Source organism: Amphibalanus amphitrite, unplaced genomic scaffold (assembly GCF_019059575.1).
Source record: "Amphibalanus amphitrite isolate SeventyFive unplaced genomic scaffold, NRLGWU_Aamphi_draft 000050F_arrow, whole genome shotgun sequence".
In the NCBI taxonomy this organism is placed as follows: domain Eukaryota; kingdom Metazoa; phylum Arthropoda; class Thecostraca; order Balanomorpha; family Balanidae; genus Amphibalanus; species Amphibalanus amphitrite.
In genome coordinates this window covers 637,474-655,265 of record NW_024881546.1, presented here as the reverse complement: position 1 = coordinate 655,265, position 17,792 = coordinate 637,474, and the positions used below count along the sequence as shown (strand labels likewise).

At 56.7% G+C, this 17,792-nt stretch overlaps 1 protein-coding gene across 1 annotated transcript in view; it reads left to right on the top strand.

The window, feature by feature from the left end:
• The window catches only part of LOC122377759 (homeobox protein Hox-C6-like), a 58,170-nt gene extending 40,641 nt beyond the window's left edge, over positions 1-17,529 (top strand). The window contains exons 2-3 of the mRNA XM_043358152.1: positions 14,351-14,517; positions 14,687-17,529. Of these exons, the coding sequence (XP_043214087.1) occupies positions 14,351-14,517; positions 14,687-14,893 (374 nt within the window). The 3' untranslated portion in view covers positions 14,894-17,529. The remainder of the gene's footprint in view (positions 1-14,350; positions 14,518-14,686) is intronic.
• Positions 17,530-17,792: the final 263 nt, after the last annotated feature.

Genomic DNA, 17,792 nt, shown 5'->3' with positions numbered 1-17,792 from the left:
AGTTAGCACAGTTTTTATATACCTTAACCGTAGCCCAGGCAAGGGGGGTCGATGCGATCCCCCCCTTAGTTTTTTGCGACGGGCGCCGAACTATTGATCGGATCGTGCTGAAATTTTCAATATTTATCTATGGGCATCCTTTGCGCAACTTTTGGGAAAAAATTCGAGTCATGTCAAGTCACCGAGCTATGAGTCATAGCTCGGTGACTTGACGTCACCACCTATTATGATGTCATAACCTATGACATCATAATAGGTGCAACCTCTGACCGTTTCTGACAAAATCGTACATTCTGCGTAACTGGACGTGACCCCATCGACAAGAACGAAACTTTTCCGCGTGATATATGTCAGATTTTGACAGGACATGAATCGTTGCAATGTATATTGACCTTTCTAAGGTCAACCAAGGTCAGTGACCTCGCATATTCACACGCTGACCTCCTTGATATGAGCTGTGATTAGTGGAGTTTCTTGAGGTCCTGAATCCGAATCTGTAGTTCAATTTTCACCCAAAATGCCTTAAAAACTGTTCCTTGACCTTAACAAGGTCAACTTAGGTCAATTAGGACCGTCCTCGCCAACGGCGGGTGTGATCTCGTGTTCCCTGGGACTTCTACGTCACTCCAGTAATAATTGAAATGCAGTCAACTATGCATCATTTTGTTGCTAAATTGTTGCGAAACACGGTCGTGATTCGCCAATATTGGCTAAGTAGCTTGGAAAATTATAGCTTTCCCCCGAAATTTAACCTTTGGCCTGCCATAACGGGGTCAACTATTGGCCTAAGGTACAAAATATACCACCAATCGCGAGTACTTGTTCAGAGCAATCGGCTGGTCTTTGTTGCGAAGCACTACGACGCTTGGTTTCGAAACGTCAGGGGGGGGGGGGTCGCATCGACCCCCCCATCCCTACCAGGCCGCGTTATGAAAAATGCCCTGCCAGGGCTAGAGTTCACGGGTTTACTTTATCTGTTTAAGAAAATTGAACGGTTAAAGTACCTAAGTCTCATACAGTTTGCGATGTGCTTGCCTCTTACCTGTCTCATAGGTACTTATTCCCACATTTCGTGTCATAATTGCATAGCATGCATACTGCTTCTAATGACGTCTTGGATCTATTTTTAGAGCTCCTTGATTTATCGTCATTGTATCATGACATAGGGAAGTTCATTAATTTACATAGCAATTTATTTACAAATGCAACATTTCGTTGCAAATATGAGCACCACAGGGCTAGGATCCGCTGCAGCTCGGTACCAAGCCGTGTAACACAGTCGAGTTCCCCGTGACGTCAGAACATCCAGCGGCAGCCTTGGGCCGCAGTAGTTCAGCGTTCTGCCGCCAGAGGCAGCACAATGCAGGCAGCCCTGTGCGGCCGGCGCCTCTTCCGCTTCGGTATGCTTTACCGCCGATTGTTTAACTTTACAGGGCCTTCATGTCGGATTTACTCCGTTTTAATGGCGCCGGGTGTTGGCTGCATTGTTAGTCGGGTGCATGCGGCAGCCGGGCGGCACGTGACTGGTCGCCAGCGTCTGACACGGGCCGTCCGCGACAGGCGCTGAGCCGTCTGCGGCAGACGAACGCTTTAGCGAGACGTCAAACCTTTGTCTGTCGGATCGATGATGACCATGTGGGCCACCGAATGTGGCCGCGCGCCCGGCCCGGGTGTCGCCGCCCGGCCGTCGGCCCGACAGCGGCCGCCGCGGCGACGGGGCCGACTCCACGGACACCGGCTATCAAACATGAATAAAGGAGCGGCGACCGGCCCGGCGGGCAGGTGCCGCGCTGCTGAATTATGCACGCCAGAATTGGCGACGAAAGCGGCGGAATGCTACATGGCGCCTCATTCCGACCATTGCCGCCGCGGCTATCAGACAGGGCGTGGCTGGAGGGACGGGCCGCATCGGCGTCAGCCGCCCGCCCCCGCCCCCGCCCCCGCCCAGCGCCGCTCGAACACGACCCCACTAAGTGGGCTGACCTGCCCCGCCGCTGTCACTGCCTCTGGCCACGCCAACCCGTCCCGTGAGCTGCCGGGACGGCCCTGCCTGGCCGGGACGGAGGGCTGTCCTGCCTGGCAGCAGCACCGACAGCGCCCCACCAGACACCCCAGCAGCCACCCCAGGCCCCAGCGGTCCCGTCCCAGGCCCGGTGCCCTCCCTGCACTAACCGTTGCAGGGTTGGCCCCGCCGTCTCGCGTGACGCCCTGCAGTCGCCATCGGCTAATTATCAATTATGCAGCAGGCCACGGACCCGGGACCGCAGGACGGCAGCAAAGGTCCGTGCGCCGGTCTGTCTGTATGTCTGTCTGTGCCCATGTGTCTGGGCAGATCACGGTTCGTCCGCCTCCCTATCTTTGTCTGTCCGCCTGCTTGTCTGTCTATTTGTCCTCGGTTTCGATCGATACGCTGCCACACGAATTTCCCGCCATCGGTGGTCGATCATCTGACCGATTGCGCGCGAACGCCTCACCCGCGCCAATGTCAGGTCAGCGGGCGCACCGAGACAATAATGGCGCGAAGGATGTGCGGAGATCGGCACGGCCGATTTAGCTGTGATGGACACAGCGCGAGCTGTGTACTCCGCCAGTAATTACAGTGCTTCCCGACTTTTCGCGTGCCTAAAAATGGCGATTTCCCAGAGCTAAAAACGGAAATTACACAAGAAATAATGGCGGCAGTTGAATAGATTACCCGGCGTTTAGACTAATTGGGGGCTGTGAGAGTGAAGGGAAATATAGTGGCCCTGATTGGTGTACTGCATAATAAACATATTTCTCCAGAGCTGAGCCGTGATGCGTTATATTAATAAAATATAATAATTCAGCGAATTGAGGTTAACGTCCGCCAAAATAGAAGCCTGCTTACCATGCATAACGCCCGCTGCAGTTGATGATGAACCGTTTTGGCACCAGAAGGCGATCACAGTATTCGTCGTGTTCAGTCAGCTCCGCACACATCACGCACTGCCCCATGTCCCCTGCCATGGCCACCACTGGCCGAGCTTTCCGTACCCACCGACCCGCCGTCCCTGGGCTGGCCCGCGGCGCTCGGTCAAATACGGGTGAAAGTATTATATTGATCCCCAATAAAGCCGATATCCGAGTGACCACCGACTGGCCACCGCCCGGCCAAGTACCACTGTCCTGGCGCTGAAGTGGCTCCGAGCGAAAGGGTGTTCCAAATCGAGGCCGGTTATCTGAGGTAGTTCCATTTTCATTCAGCCGACAAGCGGTTTCTGTTGGATGGCACTGCACTCGAATTAAGTAGGCGGGACTGTAATCAAATTTGCACGGCAACCATTTTCGCTTGCGTAAAATGATGTCCGTAAAGAATCGCGGGGCGGCTCTCTTTTAACGTAATCATTGGCAAAGAAGCATGCAACCGGCGTCTAACTACAAATCAGGCACGAATTAGGCGTTCTTTATGGCAATTCTTCATCAACTCCACACGTTCGGCGGCGGTGTTTACCGTGAATTTCTCATGCACGACGTGGCTGGCTGATTTACTGTACCGGAGCCATTTCTAGAATGAAACCAGGTGGCTCCCGCCGCCTAGCAGCCGGCATACATGCACCGTGCGGGCGCCGTGCGGGCGCCGATCGGGCGCCGCTCGGGCGCCCCCGGCCCGGCGCCCCCAGCAGGGCGCCGCGGCGGCAGTCGGAACCTTGGCGGTGACGTCATCGTCCAATATCGATATCAAATAGTGGCTTCGAGCGGCGCCCGGCTCTCCCCGGAGCAGAAGATCAGGTGCCCCGCCCCGACCGCGTCGCCGGCCGCTTGTTTACATTCGACATGCAAACGGCGCCGGCGCTCCCGCGAGGCCCGAATCCAATTTCCACAAACTAACATTCGCCAGAAATAAAGCTTTATTCTGGGGGCTTTGCATAGAGATCGGGCGTTGGCGAGGCGCGCGACGTGCCCTGCCTCGCAATGGCCGCCGGCGCCACCGAGCCGCTATGCACGCGCGTCGGCCCGTTTCATCAGCGGGCGCCTCCATTCGACGCCGGCGAATGAAGAATCGACGCGCCGCTCGGTGGCAAAGGAGCGCTGCCGCTTGCCGGAGCGCCTTCATATTTCATTTTCAACTTACCGCCGCGCCGGGACGGCACCCTCGGGAAATTACCAAACGCCAGTCGAAAAAGTTGATGCAATTAGTGGGACGGTGACGCTGCCGGCGGGGCGGACGGACGGGAGTGGCAGATGGAAGAACAGGGACAATGTTATAGTGTCGAATGAATCCTTGGTAATACTGCACACGGACAATAATGCAGGATTAGCAAGCATAAACAAAAATAATAATAGCATTGGTCACAGCAAAAGCATTAAACGGAGCAGATGCTAAATAAGGCATTCATTGTTCCGGGAATCCTACATGTAGTTCGCACCAGATTCTAAAATGAACCATGACATTTGACGGACTCCGTAAACACAGATGACGGCGGGTCAACGGCCGAGCTTCAGCCGGCGTCCGTATCAAATCAGCCTCAGCCACCGACCACCCGATAAAAACGCCATGGCCCAGTCAATCGGCCGTTTTTCCCGCGTGACCTCCGGGCCGGCCGTCACCACCGAGCGATTCACGAGCCTCTGGTGACCGCTTCCGGCTCTGACCTGACCTCTGCGTGCGTGTCACGTGCCAGGCCCGCGGCCCAACCTCAGCCCGAGTCGTGGCCCATACCTCGGTCCCTTCAGGGTCAGAAGCTCGGCCCAGCTGCCTGTAGGAGTGTTCTCACTCTCGATTTTATCGCACCGTTAGCAGCCCAGTGTGCCGGTGGCGCTGTGCGCCCGGCGCGTAGGGAAAGGGTTGGCCCGGGAATTTTTATGGTCAATATAACTTGTAAGTGGCATTGTCGGCCGACCCAGTTACGGTCGATTTGTGACCAATTAAGCCGGTTAGCCGGCCGGCCGACTGCGGGCCGCAGTGCCGCCGACACGACTCGACCCCTTTCGGCGTGCCCGCTGCCGTGTCCGCACCGGTGTCCGCGTGAGTGTCCACTATGACGGACCCGTGTCCGCGGTCGGCTAGTGCCAGGACACGACTACGAGGCTGCTCGTGTGCTGATATTAGGAGCTCTCAGGAAATGTCAGTAACTGTCAGGAGCAGGGACTATCAGGAGCTATTAGGAGCTGTCAATAACTGTCAGGAGTTCCTCCACGGCGGTCCGGTGCACTGAGGTTCGTCACAGGCTGAGCAAATCATTAGTGGCCGACAGGAAGCGGTTTGCGGCCAATCACTCCTCGTTGCTCGCTGACGGCATAGCTCATGTTCAGCTTCACGGGAGCCATTTAGTTTCTTTTGCATTGGTAATTTATGCTCTTTGCTTCCGTGAGGGTATGCTTTCTGGCTTCAATGACCTGTAATGGTTTTAGTGGCCTTGATGGTTGGTTGCATTTCTCGGAAAACCTGGCAATCGTGCCTCACCAACCGACTAGGCCAGACAAATGGCTTTATTAGACAGGCGTTGCGTGGGCTTGTGAACGTGTCGAAGACGATATAAGTATGCAATGATAAAAACTACTCGATTCGTTTTTAGCTGGGAGGCAACTGCTGAAGTGTGTCTTTTGCAACCTCAAATGATTGTTCATTTGGATGTGTATGAATGGCGAATGCACAAATATTTTGCATTGGTAGGTACTTGGAACCTCGATGTCTACAGCAGTTCAGCATCCATGCAGCCTTCTACGAAATATAAGTTTCTGTCAGAGCATATGGAGCCTTTTCAATTACCTACTATCTCCGCACTACCAAGAGTGTTATTCGCCACTCATCGGCACGTCCCATTTCTCCATCTCCGGCGCCCGTTTTTCTCCATATGACTGTCGGCGTGAGAAGCTCCATCTGGCAGCATAATTGGAAACCGGACTCGGGCTGCCGTCTCGTCGGCGGCCGCCCCCGCCGGCGTCGTTCCCGACGGGGCGGTCTGATCCGCGCGCGTGCCACCGGCGGCCACATTTTGCCGGCGCCACATCCACCTGACAGCACAATCGCCCCGGCCGCCGTAACTTACACTTAGCCCGGCCGCTAGTCTCAAACAATATCCCCACGGAAACCGGCCGTCTGCTCCGATATCGAAAATAGGAGAAAATTGGATTAGGTCGCCGGCTGAGCCTGAATCCATTCCAGCCTGGGGCGTCTGGCAGAGGGTGTGGCCGAGGTGGCTGAAATGACACGGCTGGCTTGTATTTTCGTGGTTCGGAAGCAGCCACCAGCTGTTTCATAGCTCAGTTACAGAAACCATAACTACGCGTTTATTGCCTATTTTATTATTCGGGCCCACAATCTTCAGCACACGGCCGGCTCGGGCTCACAGCCACCAGCGCTGGCAGGCGCGGCTGTTTGTAGTCGCTCGGACAGACGGGTCTCTGAGCGAGCCGGGTGCGGTCGGCCGCAGCCCAGCGCTGCCGCCGCTCCACATAAGTCATGTCCATTGTGGAAGATGACCAGGTTGACCGTGCTGTTCATGCTCGGGCCGAGGAGTACGCGGTAGTTTGTCTGTCAGCCGGGCCGGACCCAATGCTTATCAAAAATTGCCTCAATTAGGCGCCATTACAGGAGCGAGATCGTCTAATGCCGGTGCGCCGGCCGGCGGCGGGACGGCCGAGGGCGGCACATTTCCCAGACCGATACATGGATCTGCCGTGCGGCGCGGGCGTCAGTCAGTGCCGCCCCCTACCTCCTCCCCCCCCCCCCCCCAACTCACGCCCCACCCCGCCCACGGCGGCTGCATATTCAGCCGACTGGAGGCCGCCCTGAAAACTTCCAGGCTGCCCCACCAACTCCGTCAAGTTTCAGAACTGAGCTGCTCGCTACAGACAAGTCGCAGTGCGGAGTAGATAAGATAGGTACCTTATAACGCTGTCTTGGAAAGCATGGCGCATATTTAAAGCCTAACGAAGCAGGCTTTATTTTCCCTCATCTCTATTTGCTTCTGTGCAATAACCTCTGCAACTGCAGAGAATTAAACATATTCCTACAGGGTATAGCAACATAATGGTTAATACTTTTGAGACTCTCATCGTGTAGATGCTTGACAATATTTTGGCAAACAAAGGCATGGCTATGAAACCAAAAAGTGCGTAAAAGTTGTAACATTTTGCTCAAAATGGTTTTCTATGAAAGCTGTGGTGCTGCGTCTCCTCTTCTCTGTGTGGTCTATGATCGTCTCGTTTTTATCTACCTAAGTCAGCATTTTGAGTTTCGTTCTTATCACACTGCCTCATTTTTCGTTTTCCCCTTCTATCCCATTTTGTAAACATTTCCCACTTCGTCCCACCCTCATTCCAACTCCGTTGAGCTCCGCCCGGCGCCCGTGCCGTGTCGGGCCGTCTTTGCCGTGCGCGTCGGACAGTTGCGGCTGATGCTCCATAGATGGCGCCATCAGGCCCTCAGTGAGGCCATTTTCCCGCTGTCGCCGGCCGGCCGCCGCCGGTGCTCGGCTAGAGTTGGCAGCCGCCGCCGGACAGACGAGACATGTCCGGCCCGTGATGGGCTGGCGAGGGGAGTCTCGAGGTCAAGGGGCGGCTAACTGGCCGCGATGGGCCAGGCCGACTCTGAGGGGTGCTCGATGATGGCCCTGTGCCGATGAGAAGGTGTCTCGGGCTTTGCGTGACGAATGTTGTTAATCGAAATCTCTGACGCCCTTGGTGGATTTTATCCCCAGTGCAATATGCCATACGGAGGTTTTCAAACTGTTCTGCACTCAGTTCAAGCGACTATTAAATTCAATTACACACCTTTTCATAGTAGTTTAACGATCCATTTTCACCGCTCAGACGCCATAAAGTATCGCCAACATGGGAAACGACGCATCGTCACGCAGACGATGAAACACTTTTGGTAAATTTGTGCGAATTCTGCCAATTATAACATTCGATATTTCGTTCATGTCGAGTTCAGCTGTCTGGAATTTATCAAGGCCGCCTTTCTGTCGAGTGTTTGTTGGATAGCGTGGTCGTCCATTCCACATTCGCTCGCGTGCGGCGCGGCACTAGGCGGGTCCAGCATGCCGCGCCATTCTGCCTCCGCCGCACCGCGGATGCATAAATAAGAATCACGGAGCGTATGGCAAGTAATTGAGGCGGTGTGCAGTTGGTGGTTGGCCACAGAGCTCGCCGCAGTTGGCCGCACAACTCGCCGCATTCCGCCCGTTTTGCCCAGAACATGGCCGGGCTCCGCGTCATCGAGCCTCACCTGCGAAGCGCGAGTCGCGAGTTGTCAGATCACGAGTCGCGAGTCGCCGAAGCGCGAGTCACGAGTCGCCGAAGCGTGAACCACGAGCCGCTAGTCATCAGCGTCGCGAAATTCCGCTGTTGATTCTCGGAACGTCTGCCCGAATAAAAGTCTCACTATTTTATCGTGCGCAGCAGATCGTCACTGCAGTCATTTTCATTCGGGGAAATCGCGCTGAAAATGAACCCGGGCCGAATATTTGTCAGACTGAATGGTGGAAAGGAAAATATGGAGAGATTTACGAAATTTAGCATGATTGTCTTAAGAAAGAGGGCGGCAGTGCGGCGGCGAGGAGCGGCGCAGCGCGGCAGAGAGAGGGCATTGATCGCCGGCAGAAGAATGAAGTCGGGCGCGGTACGTGACCTCGAATCGCCCCGAGGCACGTTCCGCACTTAGTGCGACGGGCCGCGCGCCGCACTCCGAATATATGCGGCGCACAAGAATGGCGCCCTGTGAGCCGCCGTCCGCCGTAATTTAAACCGATCACCCGCCGAGTGAAAAGACGCGGCCCAAGTGACGACGGAGCGGGGACCTCCGCTGGGGAGAAGACCTCGGCGCACAGATGAAAAGCAAGACATGCATACAGACTCGCCGAAACGAGGCGCTGTGTCCGTGCCTTGATTGACACAACTCTTGTCCGTGAACTGCACAAATTATGACGCATAATTTTCGCATCATGCTTTTGCACACAAAAGGACAGACAGTTGGACAGACAAAACATGATGGAGCCATCCGCGGCATGAATACTAACATCACCGCCGTGCCGATCACCCGCACGCTCTCTGCAGACGAGTGGGACGGCCGCTGGCAGCGCTCACCGGCCGCTGAAAGGATATAGGTCGCCGGGCCGTGATTTCGGACGGCCGCGCTGAAAGCCGCTGTCGCTAGCCTGGCGGACGAATCAATTTATTCGACAGGCCACATCGAACGGCCGACGTTGCGCGGATGGCATCGACGTCCTGTCGACGGGCGGCGTTCGCGGCGCGGCGGCGGCGGCGGCGCGTCGCGGCCGGCCCGTATATCCGTCAGCCGTCATCGGCTCCGTCGGGGCGCTCTGCAGCTGGCCTCGCTCCGTCCTCAGCATGGCCGGCCGGCCGGCGTCGTTAGGCTTCGATTTATTGGCCAAAGTCGCCGTCCGTTCTGCAAGACGATGTTTATCTGCCGATCGCTGCCGCCCTATCGGCCCGACAGCCAATCTGCATTGGGCGTAGCGTCCGTGGCGAACCCGGCGCACGTGGCGCACGCGGCGGGAAGGACAAACGTGGCGCCCACGTGGCCGCGCGGGGAAACTGGCGCGGCGGCAGACCCGGCGCAGTGTGGCGTTTTTGCCGCGGTGGGTGAGGTGTAAACCTGTCGCCGGGGCTTACCGTGAGTCATTCACAGACAGGCGCACACACATGCACGCGCGCAGGGGACACGGGGAAAAAGTGTTCAACTGAGACGGCCTGTGAGACGCCGATAGGTTCTCTGTGGCAGCTGCGGACGGGGTGGGGAGAGAACAAGGGACCGGTGTGCAGCGCCTCTAGGCGCCTCCACCGGGCGGGGGCGGGGGCGGGGGCGGCGGGCGGCGGGCGGAGTCCGCTCTTGTCCTGCAGTGCCAGTCGTCCTCAGAACGTCCCGCCCTGCTATACGGACGCCCGCGCGGCGCCCTTTGTAAAGACCAGTAGTGAGATAATGGTGGGGGCGTCATCACGATGGGCCGCAACAGCGCCCGGCCTCGGCACATAAACGATGATTTTACGACACTTTTACTGGTGAATGCCCCTTGTCATGCTGCAGAATGATTTACAGTGGTCAGCGACATTGTTCGTCAGTGGCGTCATTTTATTTCGCCTCGCATAATTTCCCCTGTAATTGGTCGTAGTTGTTTTATTGATGACAAAAACATGTACCTGTTGTCAACACTGCTGTGCTCGTCACATTGACGGCCTGGACATTGCTCTATATCTGCTCCTTGGAGCGGGCTCGGACGCATAACGTTACTCACGCCCGGAGTTATGTCTATTTCTGCATGAGGTGGCCGATCATCATCACAGACCAACGTTTGAGCAGGCCACGCGGCTGACATCAGATCAAAAACAAAACATCTGCTCAGACGTTTCGACTCCATCACATCGCCCATAAACCTGGGAAGACGATCGAATATCTTCGCCAGCACGTTCGCAACGACGTGCAGTGGTACGGCGGGTCGTCTAGCGGACCACCCGACCACCGTGTGGCTCCACACGACCCTGTACCGAGCCGGCCGGACCAGCACGCCCCGCCCGGGGCCGACGGGAGGACCACCCACGGACCAGGACCGCTCCGGTCCGCCCCCGACCGTCGCTCGGTCCACCGGCACATTCCAGGCCGATCGAATCAGACGCCACCGGTCTGTCGGCCCGGATCTGACGGGCGACACTGACCCCGGGTCAGAGGTCAGTCTCGGCCCCAGGTCAGGGGTCAGGCCCGGTCGGAGCTGTTTCGCGGAGCGCCGGCGTGACCTGCGGGTCGGCGGAGAGACGCTCCGTCACGGTAGGCTGCGGCTCCGCAGAGACGGCGCCCGGTACTCCGGCTCAGGTCACGAGGTGAAGACGGCTCCGGGGGCCGCGACACACCACCCCGCGGAGAGTCACCTGCGGGAAAGCAGAATAAGAAATAATTCTGAAACCAGGTGCAACACGAAACAATATTATTTCTGCGTAACGAAGAACATCTCAAAAATAACTTTCTTATTTCACCGTCTTGCTATCGATATTACTTTTAATGCATTACAAGGGCCAAATGCAGCCATAAGAATAGCTGTGGTTGAAGCGTTCACCAGCACCTCCATCCCAGACAGAACCCTCGAGGCCCCGGTGACCAGATTGTGACCTTGGCGAGACAAATGAGCCGGCGCTGCCTCACCCGGCTGAAGGCCTCCGGTAAAATGGCGCCGTATTTTGGACACAGCGGAGAGGGGTCAGGGACAGGACAGGGGCCATTGGCACACGCCCAGCGAGGCTCAAATATCACCGACACCACTCTACACATGCAAAATAAATATTGGAAATGCCGACAGGCTCTCCATATATGTAGAGTGTCTAGATGTCTATCTCTCGGCAGTGCCTTACCGAGCGCCGGAGTCGAGACACGTTCGGACATCTTGGTTGTCCAGGCGGATGTGCCTGCCAGTGATAGAGAGCGTCGGTAGATTCTCCTCACTGGATTATCCTCTTCGTTCCGGATTCCGCGACGCCCCTTATCTTCGAGTCTGAAGTCCGCCGAGCTCCCTCTGAAATATGCATGGATAAGTCAAATGCTGAAGCTTATCCTTTGTAGCTGAAGAGGGCGTACATATGTGAAGGCTTCGCGCATTATTCAGGATCTACACAGATATTTGCTGTCGCACGCTCGGTGGATTTTGTGAATATATTGAGCGTCCGTCGCAGCAGCGGCCGCCATCGCGTGCGACGGCATATTTTAAAAACAGATGGAAATGAGCGGTACAAAAAAACATGTCGCCGAGTTGCTATATGACAACCAGTTTTGTTCTCCAATGCTCTTCGCTATTTGCGAAATGACTCTGCGTACTTGCATTCGGTAATAAGAAAAAAGATGCAGCTGGACGGACTCATTTTGTATTCACTCCATAAGCCTGACAATAATACGTGCAACCGGATCTGCTACTGAGACAGCTACTAATGAAACCCATTTCTCACAAATTGAAATTGGCACTTAGCATTGCAAAATTACCATCATTTCCCTAATCTCTGATCGAAATGACGGCACCAATTCGCCGCATGCATTGGCAGCATTAGACTAAATTCGAGCGGGCACCATTTCGGCCGCCCATTCGTTACCAGCGTGTCGGTCTAATTGGACGAACTGGTGAGCATTTCGCCATAATTTGCGGTTCAGCCGCGGCACTCGGCAGCAGCGCACATATCTGGCTACCACGACCTCCCCGAGCGAGCACTTGAATGACCGCTGACCGGCCGATCGGCTCCATCCACCCAATTATCGACCAGGCAAACGGCGCTCGTCTTAGCTCTGCTCGGCTACGGACGCCTGACGTCCACCGCCGCCGCCGCCGCCGCCGCTGCCAATTTCACGGAGCCTCCAGCGCCGCCGTTTTCATCAACGAGAGCCAGAGCCACGTGATTAGGCCATCCATTCATGTCGTAAATCAGCGAGAGCGTTTCCATTCTGGGCCGTCGGTGTTGCAGTGGCTGAAGATGTGCCGTCGACGTCGGCGGCGAGATGACACACGAGAGGACGGCCCAGACAGCCGAGAGGGTTTATCAATAATTTATACACATCCATGCCACATCCCCTGCAAGTCATGGCGGTCGGAGAGAGCCCAAACGGCCGCCGACGCCCTGGCATGCAGGAGACAGGCCTCTGCGGAAAGAAAGAACCAACCAAATTCGCCCGGTCGGTAAGATTGGTCCGGTCTGTCGATAAGTGCGCAACGAACTAAAATGGAATACCGTTTGGCGACAGCTTATTTTTAAGACTCATGCGCGATTCGCTAATAAATAAGTTTTATCGTATGTTTGAATTTAATTAGAGAGCTGAATTCGCTGCCGGTTTTCTGGCTCGGACGAATGATGACGAAGCTGAGCTGAAACAAAGCCGGCGGCTGAGCGGCGGACAGCGCTCCCCGCCCCTGCCCTGCCCCCTCCCCGGCCCGTCCGCGGTAATGTATGGCCGCCTGACGACAATGGCAGGCAGAGCGCCGGAGCTAAGGAGGAGAGAGCGCGGCGTTTCCGGCGAGTGACTCCGCCGACGGAGCCCTCGCCTCAAGTGGGGCTCGGCTGACTCTCAATCTGCCGAGCATTGACACGCTCTTGTAATTCGCGAGTCGGCTCGGCGCAGCGTCGCGCCGGCCATTCCATTATCACTCATAACCCTTCTGGCCGGGCCTTATTTAGCAAAGCGTCGCTGCGCCGCCTACAGAGCGCTGTATTACACACATATCTGGTTGATTGGTGCCCGCGGCCGGCGCCGCCGCCTCCGGCCTGGATGAGTTACAGCCGGCAGCCGACGCCCGCGGGCGTTTGATTTAAATGGACGCCGCTGCCTGCCGCGCCACTAGGATCGACCGGTTCGCCGGCACGGTAGGCCGACTCCCGTGTTATTTACGCGATGGCAATGTCGGCCTGCAGCGCCGGCGTCAATCAGACTGCCAGAGTGCACTCCTCCCAGCGCGGGGGCTCCTTCATCTCGGCCGGCCCCGGCGCGGCGCGGCGCTCTGTTGCAAAACATTCGGACGCGTGGTGCCGCCGACGGTTGTTTATTGTTGTTACTTAATCGAGCCGGGTGTCGGCGGCGCTGGCCGGCACGGGAAGGTGTTTGCGGACGTAGCCGTTGAGTTACGGCGCGGCGCGGCGATACCGGTGTGGTGCGCCACATACGACCGCCGCGCCGCGCTCTGCGGGCCTCATTACGGGAGCATTCACACAGCCGGCCCCAGGGACGGCGGGGCGGCTGGGCGCCGCCGCCGGCAGAATATGCGCCCGAAGAGTTACGGGATTCGCTGCTGATTCCGGGTGTGGCTAGAAGAAATGTCTTGGTTGATTACATAGGGAGGCAAAACACAGCGGAGAACGATGCCCGTCAGTCGGCCGATCCGAAATTGCTTTTGCTCTGTAAGTGATGATCCCCTTTCAAGGGGCGCAGAGGAAATCCCTTAATGCGAGGCAAGAAAATAAGGAGCACGGCTGGGTGCTTCCAGGTCCATTTCAGCTCTTCTTCCGTACGGCTTGCGTTACCAGTGACTAGTGAGGTATGCTTTGATGTTGCAAGAGGTCTTGCTCTCATCCTGTAGAACACCCATCCTCAAGTATAAATCGCAAAATTGGGGTCGGATTTCCTTCTGTCTGACGGTTTGCGGTCAGCCGTGTAAAATTACTTCAAACTGCGTGCCAGCACGCACAAATTAGCACCTACCATCAGCACTAAATCCACTCAGCGCCGCTTAAACTGCGCTAAACGGTGCTTGCCTACCGTTCCAGCGGCGTGCTGCAGACTGCAGGACAGGACACGGCGTCCTCGGCTGTCGCCACCCTGAGCGATATACTGCTGACGTGGCTGACGTGGTCGCTGACGTAGCCGTGTCCCCAGTGACTGACCCGTACGGCGCCCCTCTTTCAGGGCCCAGCGGGTGTCCGCGTCGCCGCGGACGGCAGACGTACAGCCGCTTCCAGACGCTGGAGCTGGAGAAGGAGTTCCACTACAACCACTACCTGACCCGGCGGCGGCGGATAGAGATCGCCCACCTGCTCAACCTCACCGAACGACAAATCAAAATCTGGTTCCAGGTAGGTGAAACTGCCAAAAAAAGAAAAACGGATTCTGGCTCTCAACATGGAGGCCTTCTATCTTTAAAATTCCGTTAGCAACACTTTAATTACAATTTCACGATGGCAGCATGAGTCTAAATCCTTCATCACTCTGGCAACCTATGACACTACTCCCATCCTCTGGCAGAACCGGCGGATGAAGTTGAAGAAGGAGCTGCGGGCAGTGCGGGAGATCAACGACAAGGCCAAGACGACGGAGGATGGCAAGGAGGACAAGTCAGAGCCGGCCACTGCTGAAGAGCAGACGGCGGAGGTCGGCAGCAGCGACGACACTCCGGGAGCCACCGGCTCGGGCTCGGCCGCCCCCGGCAGCCCGCCGCCGGCCGACACCTAACTGACCCGACCTGAGCCGCCGCTCCCAGTGCCATGCGCGCGACTGAAGGGTCCTCTCCATAATACTGTACTCCGCTGTGCCACTCTGTACCGATCCCCGCTGTACTGTAGAGTATCGTGCAGCGCCTGTTGTGTGCAGCTCTGTACCACACTCTGCCGTACCAAACCGCAGGTGCGGTACAAACTGACCTGTACCCTGTCCGCCTTGTCAGGTGGGAATTTCTCCCGTAAAACTGGTAAAATGTGCCATCGAGAGGACCGAGTCCTCTGAGCGCACAAAGACGTGCCGAATGGGGAACGTCGCGAAATGGCAATCACTTACTGACTGGTGCTGGATTGTGCATTCAACAACCGAACGCTCAGAGCTGGTTCGTTAAATGGTGGGGGCCATCTAATGACGCCCCCTATATCATGTAGCCAGATGTCCCTTGTATTAGATAGTGCTTTGTGTAAATGCGCGGCTGCCTGAGCTGTTGGATGTTCCCTCCACCTATGATCAAACCACTCATCTGCGGCATGCAAGCGCTCGGTGCTGGCGCATCGTTCAGCCGTAGAATCTCATGTCGACGTCCAGGGCGTCGTCGCTCGGACGTGCTCTCATCTAGGTTGTCACAGACTCATTTGTCTCATGTCGTGTGCCTCCATTTGTTTCGCCACATCCCACACACACAGCCGATCGCGCCGCCACAGACCTCAGCTCAGCCCGGCTATCCGACCCCGACCCCGGCCCGACCCCGGCCCCGACCGCATCCCGGCTTCTGCCTGCGAGTGCGACACTCGCCCGAGCTGCGGCGCGTGACACTGCTGCCGAGTCGTCGCTAATTACGGGCTGCGCCGCCTAAATCATTTAGCGCGCCTGCATTAGGGCCTAATGTCTCGGCGGTGGCAGCGCGGCGCTCGTAGCCCGCGGGCCCGCCGACTTCGCCAGCCGGCACATCAGCCGCCATTAGTATGGAAAACAGGCGGCGAAATTCGCCAGCCCTCAGGCAGACCCCAGCAATATGCCGGCAGGCAATGAATTTATGATTGTAATTTCATGGTTCCACTGTGTTACTGGGTGCAACACGTTTCCGTAATGGCGTCCGAGCGAGTGGAAATCCGGAAAACCGCGTCATCGGACCTCTGTCCGGCTCCCGCGGCTCCGCGCTGTTTGAGGCTCCCTCTCCCCGCGACTGGGTCCAGCCGGCGGCTCCCGGCGGCTCCTGTTACTCCCAACCGCGGCTCCCGTGGCCGGTTTCGAACGACCGAGCGCGCCTGGTGGAGGGGAGCGAGGCAGAAAGAGCCGCCAGGGACGCGTCTCGTCGAGTCTCTGCTCGCCTCGCCCTCCCCTGTGCAGGCTGTGTCTCTCCGGACTGCCCGACTGGCAGCTCCACCGACCCCTGGCCAGCGGCTCCCCCGGCTCGTCTCCGTGTTTTCATCGGATTTTGTGTCGCCAGTAACGAGATGCAGGCTCGTCGCCGGCACAGACGCCATGTTTGCCGACTCTTTCATCGGCCGACCGGGACTGGCAGCCCGCCTGGGAGCGCGCACAGGTGACAACACCCGCCAACGGGCGGTGTTGTCTGTCGCGCGAGACAACTATGCACTCCAGCGCGCCGGGCCGGAGCCGCTCTGTCTCTCCCGTCGCAATGTCTCGCCACTCTCCCACCATCCATCTGAGCGGCGACAGAGCCAGCCATGCGAGATATTGGAGCACGTCCCGCCCCCTTTAATCATGGAAAAAGCGGCGCCGTATCCCCCTACGCGTTTCGTCGCAGCTGCCGGCCGGAGGTATTCATTTCTCCCGGCCGCCGCCGCCGCCGCCGCCGCCGCCGCCGCCGCCGCCGCCGGTCCGTCGCCCCCGACTGCCGCCGACTCCGACATCGGAGGCGGCCAGTAAATCACACGTGCAGCTCGCCCACCGCAGCCGTGACGGGATCCGGTGTCCGGCCGTCCGGGACCGGTCGGGGTCGAAGTCCGATGATTTTTAGTTTGCCGGGTGGTCGCCGGAGTCACGCGGCCCTAGGCCAAGGGTTCAGTACGCGGTATAACCTGTGTTTTGGTTCCAGCGACTCCGTACAACAGGGCTGGGCTTGAGATGTGGTATGTGGCTGGCGTGGATGTGAGGACTACATACTTTCCAGAACACAGCCAACTAGTTGAGTGTGCATGTAGGTTTTGTAGAAGCCTGGTCATTTTGGGACCCCGGTAGCAGTATGAATGGTGAATGTGCGTCAATGTTTTAAGTTTCGAAGTCTCATTTCGACCCTTTGAGAGGCGACTGAATGGAAACCAAAATACGTAATGTCACCGGTCACCGGCGTTCGCTGGTTCAAACGAGTCGCTAAAATACGTAATAGACGCGCCTTCAGTGTCGGCGGCGCTGGCCGGTGTGATTTAGCACGCGGCGCGGCGCCCCGCTAGGTGTAACGGCGAGCTGTAGAACAATACGTAAATGCCCCGAGTATCGGTGTTCGATGTTGCGACGGTCGGCCTTTTGGCCTCGTCTGTGTCCCGAGCGTCTGTTGTGTGCGATGAGACGGAGCGCGAAGTACCCGTTAGTTTTGTTGGCGTTTGCTTGTACCTACCACCAGGAGCTTAATCTAATCCTATGTGTGTTTCTGTTAGAATTAGTTGTTAATAAATGATAAAATGGAACGTGTTTTAAAAAGACGAGAGTCACAGACGAAGAAAATGGGAAATACAATAGCAGCGGTGAATTATAAACATTCGAACGAAGGTCAAATTACATGTTGCTTAAAATTTTGATATCATTTGCTGATGGAATATTGACACGTGAAGATTGCACTGCATTCATTATGCATTGGTATTTTTACAAATACCTGCAAACTAGCAAAAAAAAAAAAAAAACTCGAGCCAATGAAAGTCGATGCTGATTCATTCCCGCAGCAGTAAGTAAG